This window comes from Sitodiplosis mosellana, unplaced genomic scaffold, assembly GCF_009176505.1.
Source record: "Sitodiplosis mosellana isolate CC-2019 unplaced genomic scaffold, AAFC_SMos_1.0 Smas_scaffold_6102, whole genome shotgun sequence".
Classification (NCBI taxonomy): Eukaryota; Metazoa; Arthropoda; class Insecta; order Diptera; family Cecidomyiidae; genus Sitodiplosis; species Sitodiplosis mosellana.
The window spans coordinates 1,854,325-1,872,195 of NW_022601343.1; the positions used below are offsets into that span (position 1 = coordinate 1,854,325).

Below are 17,871 nucleotides of genomic sequence, written 5' to 3' on the forward strand. Positions count from 1 at the left end.
TGGCAAAAAACAGTGGGTAATTTGATGTTTTACACTATATGTTTTTTTATTTGCCTCCTTTGAATTCTGAGAGTAGCATTTCATTGAATGAATGTATTCAATGAGCAGAAGAGATATTGAATTTTTCGCTTGACAAAATTTGCGGGATAAAATTTCCAATATAGAGAAAATTAATTACATAAATATCACGTGCACCGTACACGTGACTATGCATTGTCTTATACACAGATTCATTGTGCCACGAGTTTATACTAACAGTGCATACGAATGAATACAACAATCTTTGACCAAGCCATCCGTTTTATTAATACCCGAATTATATAGAGCACAGAAAATTTTCTTAGTCGATTAACAAGTGACTTTCTATTTTACAAGGCAATTTTAATAGACATCCTAATACTTTTGTTTGTGATTTTCTTTAAAATAAACTGACACGCAGGCAACTTTCATTCGAACGGTATTTTGTTTGCCTTTTTCGTTGGATAATTTCATCGTTTATTATTTGCGGATTTGTTGTTGTCAATACAACAATAAAATCTGCGTATGAGTATCGATGATGTTGCATCAAAACTGCTTTTTCCCTAAACTTAACATAATTCTTCAATATAAGCAAATCTCTCTCTTAGCACACATAACATACGTGCGCTATTCTGTCACAAACAAAATGTTTGGGTTTTCCATTTGGAATACGAAATGAATAGTGTTAATTTAATTTGTTTGTTAATTGGAAAAACCTTTGAATAATAGGGAACTTGGTGTAGATATTCGGTTTTGAACAAAAATTGATTGTCAACAATTAGTGGGAGTTATCAACAATGAATATATTAGATAATTCTGAAAAGAGTGCGACGAAAAGGATGTGAATCATTCACTATATCAGGAGAAGCTATTGTTCACGAAAGGCACGTTCACATGCACTACCGACGAAAGTCTGAGAGAATTTGTGTGACAAATTAATTGTGATTCCGTTTTCGTTTATCCAGTCCAAAAGTGTGATGATTGTTTCGTTTACGTCTTCAAAATGATAAAAAAAAACCGAAAGAAAAACGAAATTGAAGTACAACACCTGTTAATTTGTTTGAATTTAATTAGGTTTCTCTCGCTCTATTGGGAATTCCAATAGATCATGCGTTTAAATAGACTTCGTGCTTCATGATTCCACTCACATTTCTGTGCAACGGATGTTGGTTCCATTTACATCGTTTACAGAGTGTCTATCAGCTATTCTGAATCAGAGATAACTATGAGATATTTTTATTCATATGGGATAGAAATATAGCATAAAAATATCAGACATATATCGAATTTGAGACTGATCCGAGCCGAATTCAGCAAAATTGACTTGGCACGCAGAACGGAATATGAATTTTGTACTGCAGATGCGTTACAACAACGCAACGCATGAAAAAAATCTGATATTTTTATGCGATATTTCTATCCCATATGAATAAAAATATCTCATAGTAATCTCTGTTCTGAATATTTGAATTATCTACGTAGCTACGTTCAGTTTGGTACGTCGCCGAATGCGTGATGCGATGTGTTTTCACAATTACATATATTATCGCTTGAGTGATGGAGATTAGAAACGAATTCACGACGTCTTTCCAGAGTGTCACGATTCTGAATCTAGTGTGAAGCCGTTTTATTTATTTTTTTCTTCTTCTGTTTCTTCATTTCAACCACCATCATTTGTTCGCTGAATTTTTCGCGGTTTGGTAGCGCAACGTGTTTCACGCTTCCAGACTTTATTCCCTCGAGAATAAACTACACCCAGTACGCGGAAAGCAAGCGAAAAATGAATGGAAAGCCTAAGACAAATATTTTTCGTCTGTGCGTTGAATACAGTTTGAATGTATGGCTGTTGTGTTCTTTCAATACTTCACAAGCTTGGAGATAGTAAATCCACCATTTTATGGTAGTCTGAACGTTTTAAAATATTCTTAAATGTTTAAACATCTAGTGTTCCCGCTAAAGGTCAGCTTCAATTGAATGACTTAGCATGTTATACAATCACAATATAAATAATAAAAATCGAAATAGAATCGTGCACAAAAACCCTCTGTGGATTCTTTTAATCTCTGCGTTAAAATTTATTGTAAGCCATATGAACTATTTATTTTCTCTCTTTTCTGCAATACGTTTATGCAAATATGATGTCAATCGGAATGGTGGCAACACATCGAAAGCTTGTCGAAACTTCTTTTTGGAATTCGTAAAAAATCGTTGAATAGAAAGTTAGAAATAGCAGATACTACTTTGTTCCCCAAAAACAAACGTGAACCCATACATATAAATGTGTTTCACACAGTAACATTATATCAATTAAAATTCCTCATCATTAGTGCCAATATTCGGTGAGCATATAGTAAAATGTCGATTTTTCACTCATTATTCAATGTTTTGCGAAAATTTTATCATCGAGAGAATCAACATCAGTGCATGTATGTGTGTGAATGGCATCGAATCTGTTTATTCATCATAATGTTCAATGATATGCCATACGCAATGCGGTTCCATGGTAATATTTTCATTACATTGTTGATGGTGAAGGGAAAAAAAACCATGTTGCCAGCACCCAACAAATCCGATGACAATGTTCGGCTTTGGGCCACTAAACTGATTCAGTATAAACAAAAACCCGTTTTACATAGAGTGAACTTTTTCTACATTGACGTTTTTTTGTTGTTGATTTTCAATAGAGCATCCCCGTAGCAATATACTATACGAATCGGAATGCGTAAATAACAAGCGAAGAACACCACCATCACGTAAGCCATGCAAAACACCCATTGTATACAATCGTGACATCAATGCTTCGCGCAATATGGTCTGCAACAAGGTGCTGTACATGTTTCTGTATCGCTGCCATCAATTCATCAATATCAACTTCTAGCATGGGTGTTTTTTTTTACTGCGACACCCATCAACATTGAAATCAAACTGGGAACCAGGTGAAAGTTGTGACTAGTGAAACTAAATATCCGCAATTAAATCTGTTCATAGTTTGCATTAGAATTTTCGGGGCATTTCTTTAATTTGCATTTTTTTCTTAATGTTCCATTGTTGTTTGCCCCCTTGGAAAATAAAGAAAGTTACAGTAAACAGTGAACTATGAATATGCGTCGCATTCAATGCAATCCATATTTCCTTATGCACAACTGATTTTTAGCAAGCTCATACAGTACATCAACACTGAAATTAATAACTGAAATTAATTGAATGGTTTTCCATTCAGAGTTTGTGCTAAATTAGTACAGTGGTAGCGGTGTTTTGGGTGCAATGGTCATTTGTATGACACATCGATACTACACAAATTGTTCCAACCATAACAGATTATACTGGGTGAATGCTTTCGAATTCGAAATCGACTAAAATCGAAACTCGATTTTATTCCAGGAAATCATCACACCTTTTCTAATTTAGTAGCTGATTATAGTCACCGATAATAAAATAACTTGATGCTTTTTCCTGCATTTGTTTCCAAATACCAACACAAGTTTGCGACTACAATGGCGTTTATTGAACAATAATTCGAAAAATCCGATTAAATGAAAACGAAAGGAGCCTAGGAAATTCTCCATCGGAATGGAATTTTTTGTTGTTGTTTATGGCATGATGACGTTGCAGTGCACAGAAAGTACATTGAACACATTGTTTCTTCAGAGGAACTGAAACCATACCTTGATGATGTCAACACTAGATTGTCAGTTATTTGCATTCATGAATTTTTTCCTCATAAATGAATGATTGAGTTTGAATCATGGTGAAACAATTTTTCAAAAACAAAAAAATTAAATGATGCAAACATCATATTAGTTTTGCATGGGTTGCCACTAACGTTGTTTTGCCACTAATTTTACAACACATTTTTTCTTTTATTTTCTTGTTTTCAACCATTATTCGGTTATCGATTTTATTGGTCAGTGCATATTTTACGTAGTTATTTTTTTCTGCTTGCCCCAAAATCAGAGAGTAAATGTAGTATGTTCGCCAAGTCAAAAACAATGGAAATCTAATTGAATGAAACTAAGTAGAAAAGAAGTCTTACCTTGAGTCAAATTTGTTGCCATCAGTCAGCGTGCCCGTGTAATGCATTGTTAGCATATCACCATTTTTCGATTTATTTGCACATATCTCGGGTACAAATAACTTTTCTACCTTCAGCTCTGCTTCACAGCTGATGATTGCGACAAGGCACGACAGTATAATAACTGATTTAATCATCTAATTTATAAAGAAGGAACATTTATTTATTTCAGTCAAAGTCAAACCAAAAACAAGAAGGAAAAAAACGCGATACGAATTTTGTAAATATTCTGAATGCTAATGTTGATCTCATACAGTGAGATAAGTGCACTCTTCGATCTTTCGAATTGAAATGATAACGAAAAAAAAACAATTTTCTAAAATTAAAACACACATTTAGCTCCATTATCTGCATTTTCACCAAGCATGACTTTTTGATTTATTTAGCGTTTTTGGTTCGTTATATTTTTTCTTCCTCCTTCTTCTTTTTCTTCTTAAATATGAAACTACTTCATCATTTTGATTTTCAATTAACGGTTTTAGTATACGCTATTGAGTGAATGTCGCATTAAAATAAGGCAAAAGTGTGAATTTTTTCATCAACTCGGAACTAATTAACATTCGTTGTGAATAGGAGACTACTCTTCTCAAAGTAAAATATAGCATACTGTATCGTATTACAGTGCAAACCAAATCAGTTTTCGAAAGAAAAAACATTACATTTTTCTACTGATTTCTTCAAAAATGGATTCCCATGTTGGTGATTGCTTCGTCCCAAACGGAAATTTCGTGGAAGAAGAAACACTTTGTATCAAAATTGTGAGTGCAATTTTTTGGAGCTTGAACAAAAAAAAATGTTCGATTCAGACTTTCATTTCGATTGGCTGGCCTCAATTTCATATCCGCAAAATTTTAGCACCATATTTAAAATGCACCGTTTTTAAATAAACGGTTTAGCAAGAAATTTCGGTGCGATTGTGCCCACGTTGAACATTTGTTTATCGCTTCGTCATCACTTGTGATACTCGTCTGCGAACCTGTAAATTATCATACTTTTGCACTGGCAAGTCCCACTGTATGCGCAATATAAATGTAAGCAAATAGTACGTGTATTTTGCCGCCGTATGTCTGCAATGCCCCCTTGCATTTAATCAAATACTTTTTTTTTAATTTGCGCAAGTGTGAGAGGATTACTAAGAGAAAGTATAAGAAATTATTGTTTTTTCTTCGTTCGAAGAAATATTGTAAGCGAAGTGATGAGTGTACAAAAAATAGAGTCCACGTCCAAACCGAATTCCAGATGAATTATTGCTGTCGTCTATTATATTTAGATAGGTATATGTTAGAGATGAATTCTCATCCGGCTAAGTTTTCAATGATTTCCATGAAAATATTAATCATAAATTCATCGACACCAAATTTATTTGATACGTAAGTCACAAGATCAACGTGTTCCAATCTCATCTGCATGAGAATTCATCTATCTTAATCATAACGACTACATTCTGCGATTTTGTTTGTTGCTATTAAATAAACATTGAATTTGTTATTTAAAAAAAAAACAATTAAATTGATACGCCAAATTTAATTACCGACAACTATTTATAGAAAACAATATTATTCCATTCAATTCGTTTTCTCTTTTGTTTGATCCCAATTCGGCCGCTTTATTTTGTGTGAACACACAGGTTTGATCATTTGATTCCTCCATTCCGTCAAGAAACAATGAAAATAACCATTGTTCAATGAGAGCATAGATTACGCATTGCGACTTTCTTTTGTAGGCTGTTCAACCCACTTTGTTGTAAGCATTTTGCGAAACTTGTATCAATATATTTTACGAAACGAATGCGCTACGTTGTTTCAAAATAGAGTCATTCTTTTTCTTCTTTATTTCTTTCTTCTACATTTTGAATGGAATGATATCAGCGAATATAAATGACATCAAAAATATGGTTTATAGCCATGGTGTGTTTGTCATTCACACCAGAGAACCAAGTATAGCAACAATTTAGACGCGGTCTAAAGTCAATACATGCATAATTCAACCACAGCTATGAACGAGTCATTTTGATTGCATGAACAACTTTAAATGTCTAAGATCGATGTTGATGTTTTGACACGTTTACACATGATCTTTGAGCGGCTACACTTCACAATTCGTATGACGTAGGCAAGTGAAAACGGGAAAAATGACTTATTTAAAAAAAATGATTTAAATTTTTCATACCTTTGAAAACTATGTATGCGTCTGTACTACTTTGTAACCTGAATTATTTCGAGTGAATGTACGAACGAAAACCGATTGGAAAGTTGATCACAACCAAAGATGGATTTTAACACACGTAAACTTATTTACTTCAATGAACTTCAAAGAAGCGGCAACCACTTTTCTTTTATTTTATTTTGTTTCAATTGTTTAAATTCAGATATACTGTTCTGGTGGTACCTTCTGCAGAAATCCAATGGGTTTGAAAGCTGGAATAGAAATGATCACCATGCACATGTAAAGCCAAACGTTATGAGCGAATTTATAGGGACTGCCAAGTTGAATCGGTAAAAGAGTATCGAAGAAGATGAAACAAACACATAAAAACAAACTTGACTTGATAATGACGATCGTTCGAATATGTATGTACGAAAAACGAGAGAATTTCGGTTGATAGAATTAAACCGAAATGAAATAGCGATGACAACAAAACTAAGAGTGTAATATAATGACACACACAACGACTACGAAATAATGAACGTGATTACACGCGTCAGAAAAATATATGTTCGACTGCTGAAATACACACTTGTTTCTCAAGCGGCGTGCAAATGAACAACACTTAACCGGTGCGTGTGTGTATGTGTGAGAGTGTGTATTTGTCTTTTTCCATAAAAAAAATGTGTATAGAAAATTGTAAAAATATTCTATTCTGGTTACATATAAAAAAATTAATCTGGAAATATTCTGTGATAAATATGCTTGAACAAAGTAAGAGAGAGTCCGATAGACAACCGCTCAGCATCGAGTTCGAAAATAAACTGATTTCAATGTGGTGCTCTGTGTGTGACGCGATGTTGTTGTTGCTGGTTACCGTAATGCCGATGTTTCCACTATACTTCTTTCTGGAACCGTTTTCTTTCTCTTCTTCGTGTGCATTTCGACGTGTATGTTTATTCATAAATGGGAAACGAGAAAATAGCATAGCGGAACGTACGTACGCTGTTGCTGTTGTTGTTGTGATGATGATGTTGTTGTTTTTTTATTGTATTTGTCTTCTCTTACTTTTTATATGTGTGCATGTTTTCAAATTATGGTTCGCGATTTTTACTGGTTACTGGTGGAACATTTTCCAATCTGGCCATTTGAAGACAATTTTGCAAGCATTTTTCATCTTGAATGCACACAGATTCAAAACAGTGAAAAGTATGCAGCTAGGAAATGAGGAGTGCACGCGAGTGCAGAGTGCAAGTACACATCAAACTCCTGCTTGTGTGTTGTCAGATGCAGAAACAACAAAATCTATTTGTGATGTTCATCTATTATTTATGCAGCAGCTCAAGAAATTGAAACATTTTTGAATCACTATTGGTGAATTCGTTGTGGCTAGCCGCATATTCAGTGAACTGTTTTTGGTCCTGCTCTTTTGGAACATGTTAAATAGACCATAGAATCTCCGATCTTTTTGTCTTGAATTTTCGCTTGTGAAATAAATCCAACAAGTTGTTTTAGTTTTTTTTTCTCTCTCCAATTTAATTCAATGAACCTTACTCATAAGGAATGCTCGCCAAAATATTTAATGAAAGTCGCTTCCATATCTATCATTTCTTTTTACCTGCTTTTTTATTCTCTTTAAGAAAAAAAAATCATATCCATTTTTACTTGGGAGAAAATCGCATCAGAGAAAATCAAAAACAATGGAAAATAAAGAAAAATGCAATAAAAATGTACATTTTTGAATATTTTTGAAGCTAGGGGAATATCACGCTCCTGAATCTTGTGAGATATTTGAGATATTTGAAATAAACATCAATTGCATGACATATTTTCGAATATTTCGAATAAATAAATCAGATTTTTGTGGATTTTGGAGATATTTGAGATTTTTTGCATTAAATCTAAATAAATACATTTAAATATCATTCATAATCACAAAAATCCAAAATATTCCGCCGTATTCACAAATATCCACCATATTTCATACGACAGATTCTCAGAGATAAATTGGATTTTTTTGAAATATTTGAAAAAATTTAAGCGTGATATTCCCCTAGATTTGAAGCAGAATTCAAGGTAAATAAATTTTTTGCCATATCAATTTTCCAACATTCGAAATATAACATTTTTCAACAACCAATTTCTTTTTATCCAAGATTGATTTTTGAAAAAAATATTTCAAGTTATGTATGTGCCCATGCCATAAACGATGAGTGCAAACTCTAATGATTTTCTAAAATGATTTGGAATAAAATATTTTTGAAAAGAATCTCATTTTACCGCGTATTTTATGCATATTTGAAATCCAAATATGAGACTGGTGAATGCCAATAACAACCAAGCAATTGTTTAATCAATACAGCTTTATATAACGAATTGCGAATGACACAAAGTTCTAATGCTATATTTGCATTCGAACGGAGGATTGTGTAAGTGTTGTTTATTTGTAACTAACCAATATGAAGAATAATCATTAAAAAAATACCAGAGTTCTAGTCATAATGCGGAAATTTCTCGGTTCCTTTTTGTGTCATCTGACAAAAAGCATTTTTGGTCGTTCTACATTTCTGTGTTCTTTTCATAGTTTTGGCCACTTTGATGAGTACAGATCGATTGCAATAAATTCTATTGAAAGTTAAACAATAGTTTGCTGTGATTATAATTCGACAATAGAGTATTATGTTCATTCATACTGAGCTAACTAGCTTTTTTTTCTCTCAACTTGTTTTGGTATTTATAGTCTTGATTCGGTTCATTGGAATATACTGAGAACTCTAGCTGAATTCGATTAGTGTAAATTCAATGTGATCGGAATAAAGTGATATTCAAAAATTCTATTGAAATTCTAAGATATATAAAAAAACGGTTTTAGAACAAATTACGTTTCTGGAAATATCAATATAAAAATGTTTCACTCTAACTTATACTCATCACAATGAATCATCTACTTTAATTTGGATTAAATTGATTTCTTCTTTCAAAAAGTTCAAATCAAATTTATTGAATGGTTCATATTTAGAATTTTCATTCAATGTCAAATTTCGGTTTTTTTAGATCAAGCCTAAATTTCGTGATTTCCATAAAATACTACAAAGTGTTAAATAATTAGAATAAAAATGGTGAATAGCATTGTTGAAAATCTATCGCATAATTTAGTGGCTGAATCAATAAAAGTTACATCATATGGATTAGCCAGTTATAATGATCGGTAAGTGTTGAAGGAAAAATTTCATCAAAATTAGTATGTAGCAGAATACAAGCTCGTATACAGTGCGACATACAGCGGATATTTCACGAGATGATTTTGTGACCAAAAAGCTTCAAGCTAAAATGCAGAGCCCTCTGTTGCTTATTAATGCAAGCTTTTAAAACTGATATACTAACTGCTTTTGTTGTATTTTGACAACAGATGAAAGACTCAATATATACCGTACCAGTATATCAATTCACCTTTCCAACCAAGGTACGAATATTTCATTTTGCTTGGTTCTGGGGAAATTTTATATACCGACACGATGTTGGCACCATCAATATTTTATCTGCAGAGTGTTTGACACTCTGAGTATTTTTTATATTACAACTAATATCAATCTGTTCTCGTTATTGGTTTCTATTGTTACGTTTAAGGAAAAAGATATTAAAATTAATTTAAATTTCAAAATGAATTAAATACACATTCAAAAAAAAACATTTAATAAAAATCCCGGCGTTCCACTTGAAATGTCAAAAACCTTTCATGTGCACACAAAAAGCATCTTATTCGACGTAAATACCATGGTTCAGATAGTTCAAAATTGCCTGCATATGCTTTGCACTTTGAGTATTCAAAGAGTTTAGTAGTCAACTTCAATGCAATGCGATATTTAGCATTGACCATAAAATACACAAAAAGGACCACAAAGTACAATGTATTCACCTAAATTTTATTAGTTTGACTTTTGGCGTGATAAGAGATTGACGCAATTGGAAAGTATTGTGGATAAATACATAAAACGAAATCAAGTAAGAAGTTGTTGTAATTTATGAAAAGTGAATTTAATAACAAAGTTTGTAAACAGGCAATAGTGTTTGTTTTTAGGCTGAGAATTGTGTGCGTCTATAGCTTTGTTATTGTCGTTTGTGGTTCTTCAAGAATTTCATACGTTTCATACAGACAAACAGAAACGAGAAAAGAAGAAGAGAAGAAAAAAACATTCGTTTCTTCGTCACTTTAAGAATCTGTATCACAGCAGTGAATTTGCGTTTGAATCGGACAACTTTGCCACCGTTTGAATATCTATCTATAGATATATGAACACACTATTCTTGTGATGCATTTGATTTATTTGCACAGCATTGTAAAAGTGAATCAAAGCAAAGAAATCTTAAAAATCAGTGAGTTAGTCGGTGATCGCTGTTGGTTTGTCTGTGCGAGTAATTTTTGACATAATTTTCACTCTGAGGATTTATTACATTGCATTTAAGTGACTATTCGTCTTTCGCACCCCATTTCGAACATATATATCGAAGGGAGGAAATATAATAATTATTGAAAACTCATTGCGTTAAACTTCAGTTTCACTTGACTTGATTTTACGCCGCAAGAAATTGTATTATTTGACAACTTTGAAGTATAACTCGCTGTGAATAAAAAATATTCAAATAAAACAGAAAAGAAATTTCATTTGTTCAATCTCAAGGTACGTTTTATTTATGAAAAAAAATTCTTATTTGATTTTACTTTATTTTTTTAGTTGATTTTTTTCATGACAACTGGCCTTTGAGTCAATCCTAACGCCACTAACTTTTTATTTCTTTTTGTTTTAAATATACAATTTGCAATTCGATACACAAATCACAATTCACATTTTTGGTCACATGTTTTTGTTAGCTTACACTCAATCACAATTTCATACATTTTATATGATTCTGACACATAATCACTGTATGGTTCATTCGTAAAAAAATGATGGTTTTTTTTAAGAAATTTGTTATTGTTTGTGCTTTGAAACGAAATACTTGTTCGCATTCATAGACTTTGTACAGTAAAATTCAATGCAAAACCAATAATCGAAATGAAAAAGAACAAATAGGGGGCAAAAAAAACATCATGATTTCTAGAACATACATTTTCCATCGCGTTTAGTCGGTATTGATTCTTTCATTCAGACCAAAAATGCAATTTTGACTAAATTTAATGCGATATGCAAGAATATATTGTGAAGGAACTAGCGAAAAGTATTGCCGCCTCTTCAGTATTTTTCAAATATATGAAGATGAATGAAAAAGTGTTTGGCTTTTCTCAGTGTCATTTTATAAAATGACAAAATCACACCAATCTGCAAAATCGATTTGGTTACTGCACATTGCAAGAAAGATGTTTTTATCATTCTTCTTCTGCATTCTGTTTTTATTGGAAATATTGTGTGAAATTTCACTAATTGATCTGATTTTAGTTTGAATTATGTTAAGTTCAGTTGGTTCTTCAATCAAAATCAAAATCAATTCCATTTGGCCTTATAAGTGATTCGATTTTGATGAATAAATCTTCAACATTTGGGAGTATTCGTGTGTATAAAAAAACCGCACGGTAGTGACAGTGGATTTTAGTTAAAGCTGTCATTTAATATTCAGTGCGCATTTTGACAGCGACAAAAATGTATATGCATAACGACAGTCTAATTACCATTGTAAATATTTTTTTTTCATCCTAATTGCACTTGAAACTTGCTACCTTGAAACTCATACAAGAAAATATAAGACCGAGTATATCTTTGGAATTTCCTCATTAAGAATAACGTTGTTCTTCACATTCGACTTACTGATAGATGTAGAAAGAGCAAACAATCAAAACTCGCCTCATTGAAGCTCCAACGCACATGTCTGTATTGGTGTGACTGCTGTGTTGCAATAGGAATAATGCGCTACATACAATACAAATTCTATGAACATACGAATTTTTCCTTGAATTATTACCTAACTAGCTCCACATTTCTGCAAAGAAGACACCTACTAAATGAAAATTATTGAGCAAATCTTTTCATTGAGTAACTTTTTTTGTGGAAATATTCAATTGGTGTGCAACGGCTTTCCGATGGCTTTCTGTTACTATGAAACCACATTATTATATATTCTCAAAAGTAGGGCTTTTAGAAGTGTCAAAAGTTTTGCTTCAATTCTTCGACGTATTCGAAACGTACTTATGTACCTATCAATATTGGATGGAATCGTTTTCATTTGTATAAAAAAACAATAAATTTGGCGTCATCCTAACTGCCAAACATACCCTCAGAACAGTGATAATGTATTTTAACCACTCTATTTCTGTATGGATGGCGTGAGGACAGTCGAAACAATCCTTCTAAAACACCACGACTTTATCTGATTACGATTTCTTCAAGAAGGGGATAGTATATATACATATTTGTGTTGGTTTTTCGTTTTGAGTGTTGGTTCGCGTTTTTCTCCAACCTTAACTTCTCAAATGCATGAGTGCCGCCGTATGTATTTGTCGTGTCGTGTCGAGACATATAACTTTACATTCTTCATACATTGGGGCTTAAGCTACTTTTTTTTCATTTCACTTCTCCTCCCTTAGTATTGAAAAAAATTAGCCGAAAAAAAGTCACGCATCAAAGAGAGTTCTATCCACACGCTCACATGCTCAGCTTTTTATGGATACTTACCTATACATACACGAGTTTATCGATTTTTTCCGAACGATGAATGTTAAAAGAATAACAAAATAAAATACAGAAGTGAACACAAATACATATTTAATTGGGAGACCATTTGGTCTTTCTGAAATCGAAAGAAATATCGTGATTTTTATGCTTTTTTCTTTTAGCTGCAAAGCAAAACACAAAATCATTGAAATATCCAACTGTTAAATTTAATTGCCGATGAGATGTCCAAATTTTACGACATTTTTTGTTCAGTTTTGCTCAACTCAAATTTGGCGCTTTCAACGCTTTACTTCTCTTGCTTTAAATGGTTATCCGTTGCTGGTTGACATCAGTACAAATGTGTACGTCTTTTTTTTGGAAAATAATCGAATGTTTTTTTATACTTTGTTGCGGTGGCCACAATAACTCTACTCAATCTTGTCATCAGGATTTAAAAGATAGATTTTTCGGAAAATGTCAACCATCTCATATTTAAATCACCATACTATCTGCCTTGTCGTGTAACGTGACGAATCTTGTCATTATATACATGAAGTACGGAACATAAAAAGGCAGCAATAGATAATTTGGACCAATTGATCCAGTTAAGAGTGCCATCCCACATACCACACAGAGTGATAGCATGTTGACCATTTTGCTTGATGTGCCTAATTTTGAGCTGTATTTCGCTTAACCGTGTAGAAGCTGTAGTACTTTGAGTTTCATTACTTAAGATTAAATAAACTTGATCAAAACACTTATATTTAGTCCATTCAAAAACCATCCGGACACTTTAACGCCAAGAGTTGAGTCTTTTTTCACGAATCCTGTAGATAATTTTACAAGAATTTAAATCATAATTGAAGGGATGCTTTTAATCAGAAATATTTAGGGGAGAAGGGGGCTATTCGGATCACTTTTTGAAAATCAGCCATATCGTCTGAAAATGACCAAGAATTGCCACATTTTATATATGGTTGGAAAGCTATTCTCCTAAGCTATCTTTAATACAAATAAACTTTTTGTATTGGGTATCCTGGTAGTGAGGTATGAGCCTATGTTTGAACGACTTCACATGGGGGCTATTCGGTACATGTGGGTGTTATTCAGATCACCCACATTTTGTCGCGTGTTTAGTATGGGAATGCTCACCAAAACAGTGTTTCTAGGAATTGGAGTTTATTTTCTGATATTTCAACAGTTTGATTGAAACTTCTTCACTACAGTTTTGATACGAATAGGTGTTTTACAAAGGCAAAACAAAATTCGAAATAGCATGTTGCAATTTACTTTTGAAATGTACCTCACATTAGTTCAAATGAAAGCCGTCATGTAATCATACGAACAGCGCTCAAATCGTTTTGTAGAATTTTCATACAAAATGACAGTGAGGCACTTTTGCAACATGCTATTTTGTGACGACAAAATATTTTGGCAACAGAGTTCAAAACACAACTTAACCGATTTGCAGCACACCGCCCACTGAATTTAGGACAACTAATAATCATGTAGGTCGCCAAATATGTGGCACATAACAACACATTTAATGTCAGCTCTACGTGTCATGGTGTTTGTACCGTTTTGGATATATGCCGAGCGATCCGGTTTACCCCCAATCCGAATAGCCCCCTCTCCCCTACCTTTTTAGGAATATCCTCCTAGATCAAACACGATAAATATACCACCGCATACACGGCAAACATGTGGTTTCATGTATAGATTTACATTTTCGATATGTTATTAATATGTTAATTACCAAAATATCGGAAAATTTCTAATAACTCAAACATAACATATTATTAGATTAATAAGATTCTACTATATTTATTATTAACATATTATCTTATTATTAATAAGATCTCCATTTTATTAAAAAGTTAATGATCCATCTTATTATTAATAAGATAATCTTATTAAAATATTAATAAGAAAATCGGATTTTATTAACCAATTTTCAAAAAAAAAATTGCGAAGAAAAGTTTCATACTAAAAATATATCAAATATCCTCAAACGACGAAATATTGAAGAAAAAGATGCATCTGACGATTTTTGAAATGTTTTTAGTATGAAACTTTTCTTCGCAATTTTTTTTGAAAATTGGTTAATAAAATCCGATTTTCTCATTAATATTTTAATAAGATTATCTTATCACGGAGGACGGTAGTCCGACAAGTGACGCACCATAGACTGTGCATTTCAAGCCAAATATCAAAAATGCCAGTTTTTGCTGCACGAGTATATATACAGTAAGTATGCTATTTTCTCAGGGCACTATTTGGGCCCCGGCATGTTAGGTACCGTTGGAAATGTCTTGGCCCAAATAGTCGGAAACACCATATCTTCCATGCCTAAAGTGTGGTCTAGGCAAAAATATAGCGGTTGGAAAATTTCGATAAATTTTCGAATCTATACCCATATCTTACGAAGGGGGTACCCATGGGGTGGTCTGAGGTGTCTAAGAGAAGCTCCTCCTTGCCACCTTTCCAACGCCGGTCTAAGTGCCCCGATTGATCTAAAAACGAAAAAGTTATGGGCATTGGCAATTTGATCTTGACTTTCTATGAAAGTATTGATTTGGATTTGCGTCAGTTCGTTCGTCCGTCTGTCCGTACCTTCTTCGGTTTCCGTAGCGCATATGCCTTAGTTGTAGATAGTGTCGGGGCACTAGTGTCCTCAGATTGACATTTGCATTACAGGAGAGCTGGCTATGGCTTCGCTAGCCTGCATGTATACGATTTTGTCAAGTATTTATTTCGCATACTAGATCAACTCAGACACCCATCGGGCAAAGTCAGCTCGTAATTATTTGAGAAGACCTTCAAAAATTTCCATACATACATGCCAATGTTTATGTGATATAAAAGAAAAAAGTCGATTTTTATGAAAAATCGACCCTCCTTAAATTTCACACCAAACGCGATTTCTCAAAAATCAGCCTAACAATCTTTTACCAAAAACTGAGCGTTTGTAGCCGGCTACCATACCAACAAAATGGCATATGCCACATATCCGGGAAAATTTGTATTTCGAAGTTCTGGGCATAGGCAATTCATCAATGAACGGAATTTGTACGAAGAGTCGCATTCTACGATGAAATTGCTGTCAAAAATACGCATCTACTGGCTGAAAAAGGCTCACGAAAGACCATATCCGCTCAATTGTCGACGAGAAATTGATTAAAAGTGGTCACAATGCGATCTGAGGGCATTTCATGGTCGAAAAATAGGTCGGTTCGAAGTAAATTTTTCAACTTGCTCTATTTTCACTGAAAATGACATTTTTGTTCGGAAAACAAGTGAAATAGACCTCTGACGACATTTTGGTCTTGTAAAACTGCTTTTTTTGTGTGAAAATAATGGGATTCCATTAACACTTGAATATCCATTTCGTTGTCATTTTGGTCATAAATCGGCATTTTGGCATCTGAATGTATGAAATTGAACTTTTGCTCGGGGGGTACATAAAAAATGCACTTTCCAGAGCTTTGATGGTTGGGAACTAATATTTTTTAATGAAATAATGAGAATCCACAATCGTTTCAACACTCTTTTTACGGGTATTTTGAAATTTAACACTATGATTGTTCTTGGGGCACCCAGGGCCCCCAGCGAACTTTAAAGTTGAATAAAAGTACTAAACAGTGTATAAACCAACCGGAGTTAAGTCTCATTGTATAGATTGAACATTTCTCTACACGAATGACATATACACATATGCATATGTGTGAGTATGTGTAAAATACAGCCTGCCGCAAAACATGTTACGCTGTTGTTCTTGGGGGACCACAGGGCCCCATGGCTATTTTATATTATAACTGGACTATGATAAGAGATATCGACTTAATGTCTATGACGAAGTTGTAGAACTCAAGCTGTTCTACAACTTTGCCGAAGTTTCGCGGAATACGCAAGAAACCGCAGAAAACCGCGAAAAAACCCGTTTTTTTCCTTATCATTTTTCACGGAACTGATAGGAGATAACGAGATGGTGTCTGAGGCAAAGTTGTAGTTCTGGTCGAGTACTACAATTATTCTGATTCATTATTCCGTTATTTCTTATCAATTACGCGAGAAACCGAAAAAAACGCGAAAAAACGCGTTTTTTTCCTTATCGTTTTTTCACGGAACTGATAAGAGATAACGAAATAATGAATCGAAATAATTGTAGTACTCAACCAGAACTACAACTTTGCCTTAGACACCATCTCGTTATCTCTTATCAGTTCCGTGAAAAATGATAAGGAAAAAAACGGGTTTTTTCGCGGTTTTCTGCGGTTTCTCGCGTATTCCGCGAAACTGATAAAAGATAACGACTTGGTAACTTCGGCAAAGTTGTAGAGCAGCTTGAGTACTACAACTTCACCACAGACATCAAGTCGTTATCTCTTATCAGTTACGCGAAAAAACGCGAAAAACGCGAAAAACGCGAGTTTTTGATAATCATTTTTCGCGAAACTGATAAGAGATAAGCAATATTTGTCGCACCAAAATTATAGCAAACTTTGAGTATTACAACTTTGCTTCAGACACTAATTTATTACCTGTCATCACAGTCCAGATTTCATATGAAGTATCTTGGGGGCCCTGGAGTCCCCCAAGAACAGTAATATGTTGCAAATATGAAGAACAGTCATAGTGTTAATCATATTTTACCGCATTTTATAATGTGCAATTAGAGGAAATTGGGACTTTTTCAATGGTAGTGGAAATTAGATAGTGCAATCTCCAGAACTTGTGAAATTAGAATGCAAATGTGTTACCCAGAAAATTGCAATTTCCTGATAATAAGACCTTAAAATAGACATACTCCTGGTAAAAATGTATTTTCCCAAAAAAAGCCTTACAAAAGTAGTGATATCAGATGAAAAACCTCTAGACGAGGTTAAAATGGAGTGATGCTCCTATGCGTGGATTTATCACTCAAAATGACTGATATTATTTTGATTGACGCTAGGTCGATGTATTACTGGGAACGAAGTTCAAAAGTGTTTT

General features: G+C 33.5%; 2 protein-coding genes across 3 annotated transcripts in view; one reads left to right on the plus strand and one right to left on the minus strand.

The window, feature by feature from the left end:
- LOC129573583 (uncharacterized) overlaps positions 1–7,099 on the minus strand; it is a 24,327-nt gene extending 17,228 nt beyond the window's left edge. Inside the window, exons 1-3 of one of the 2 annotated variants that reach the window (XM_055454261.1) lie at positions 6,959–7,097; positions 6,260–6,507; positions 4,052–4,227 (exon numbers count right to left, since the gene is read on the minus strand). In XM_055454261.1, coding sequence (XP_055310236.1) covers positions 4,052–4,227 — 176 coding nt within the window. In that variant the 5' untranslated portion in view covers positions 6,260–6,507; positions 6,959–7,097. Of the gene's footprint in view, positions 1–4,051; positions 4,228–6,259; positions 6,508–6,958 lie in introns of both variants that reach the window. The other variant, XM_055454260.1, reaches the window with a different exon arrangement.
- A 2,252-nt stretch (positions 7,100–9,351) lies between these two features.
- The window catches only part of LOC129573761 (protein NDRG1-like), a 29,187-nt gene continuing 20,667 nt past the window's right edge, over positions 9,352–17,871 (plus strand). The window contains exons 1-2 of the mRNA XM_055454713.1: positions 9,352–9,443; positions 13,923–13,926. Of these exons, the coding sequence (XP_055310688.1) occupies positions 9,352–9,443; positions 13,923–13,926 (96 nt within the window). The remainder of the gene's footprint in view (positions 9,444–13,922; positions 13,927–17,871) is intronic.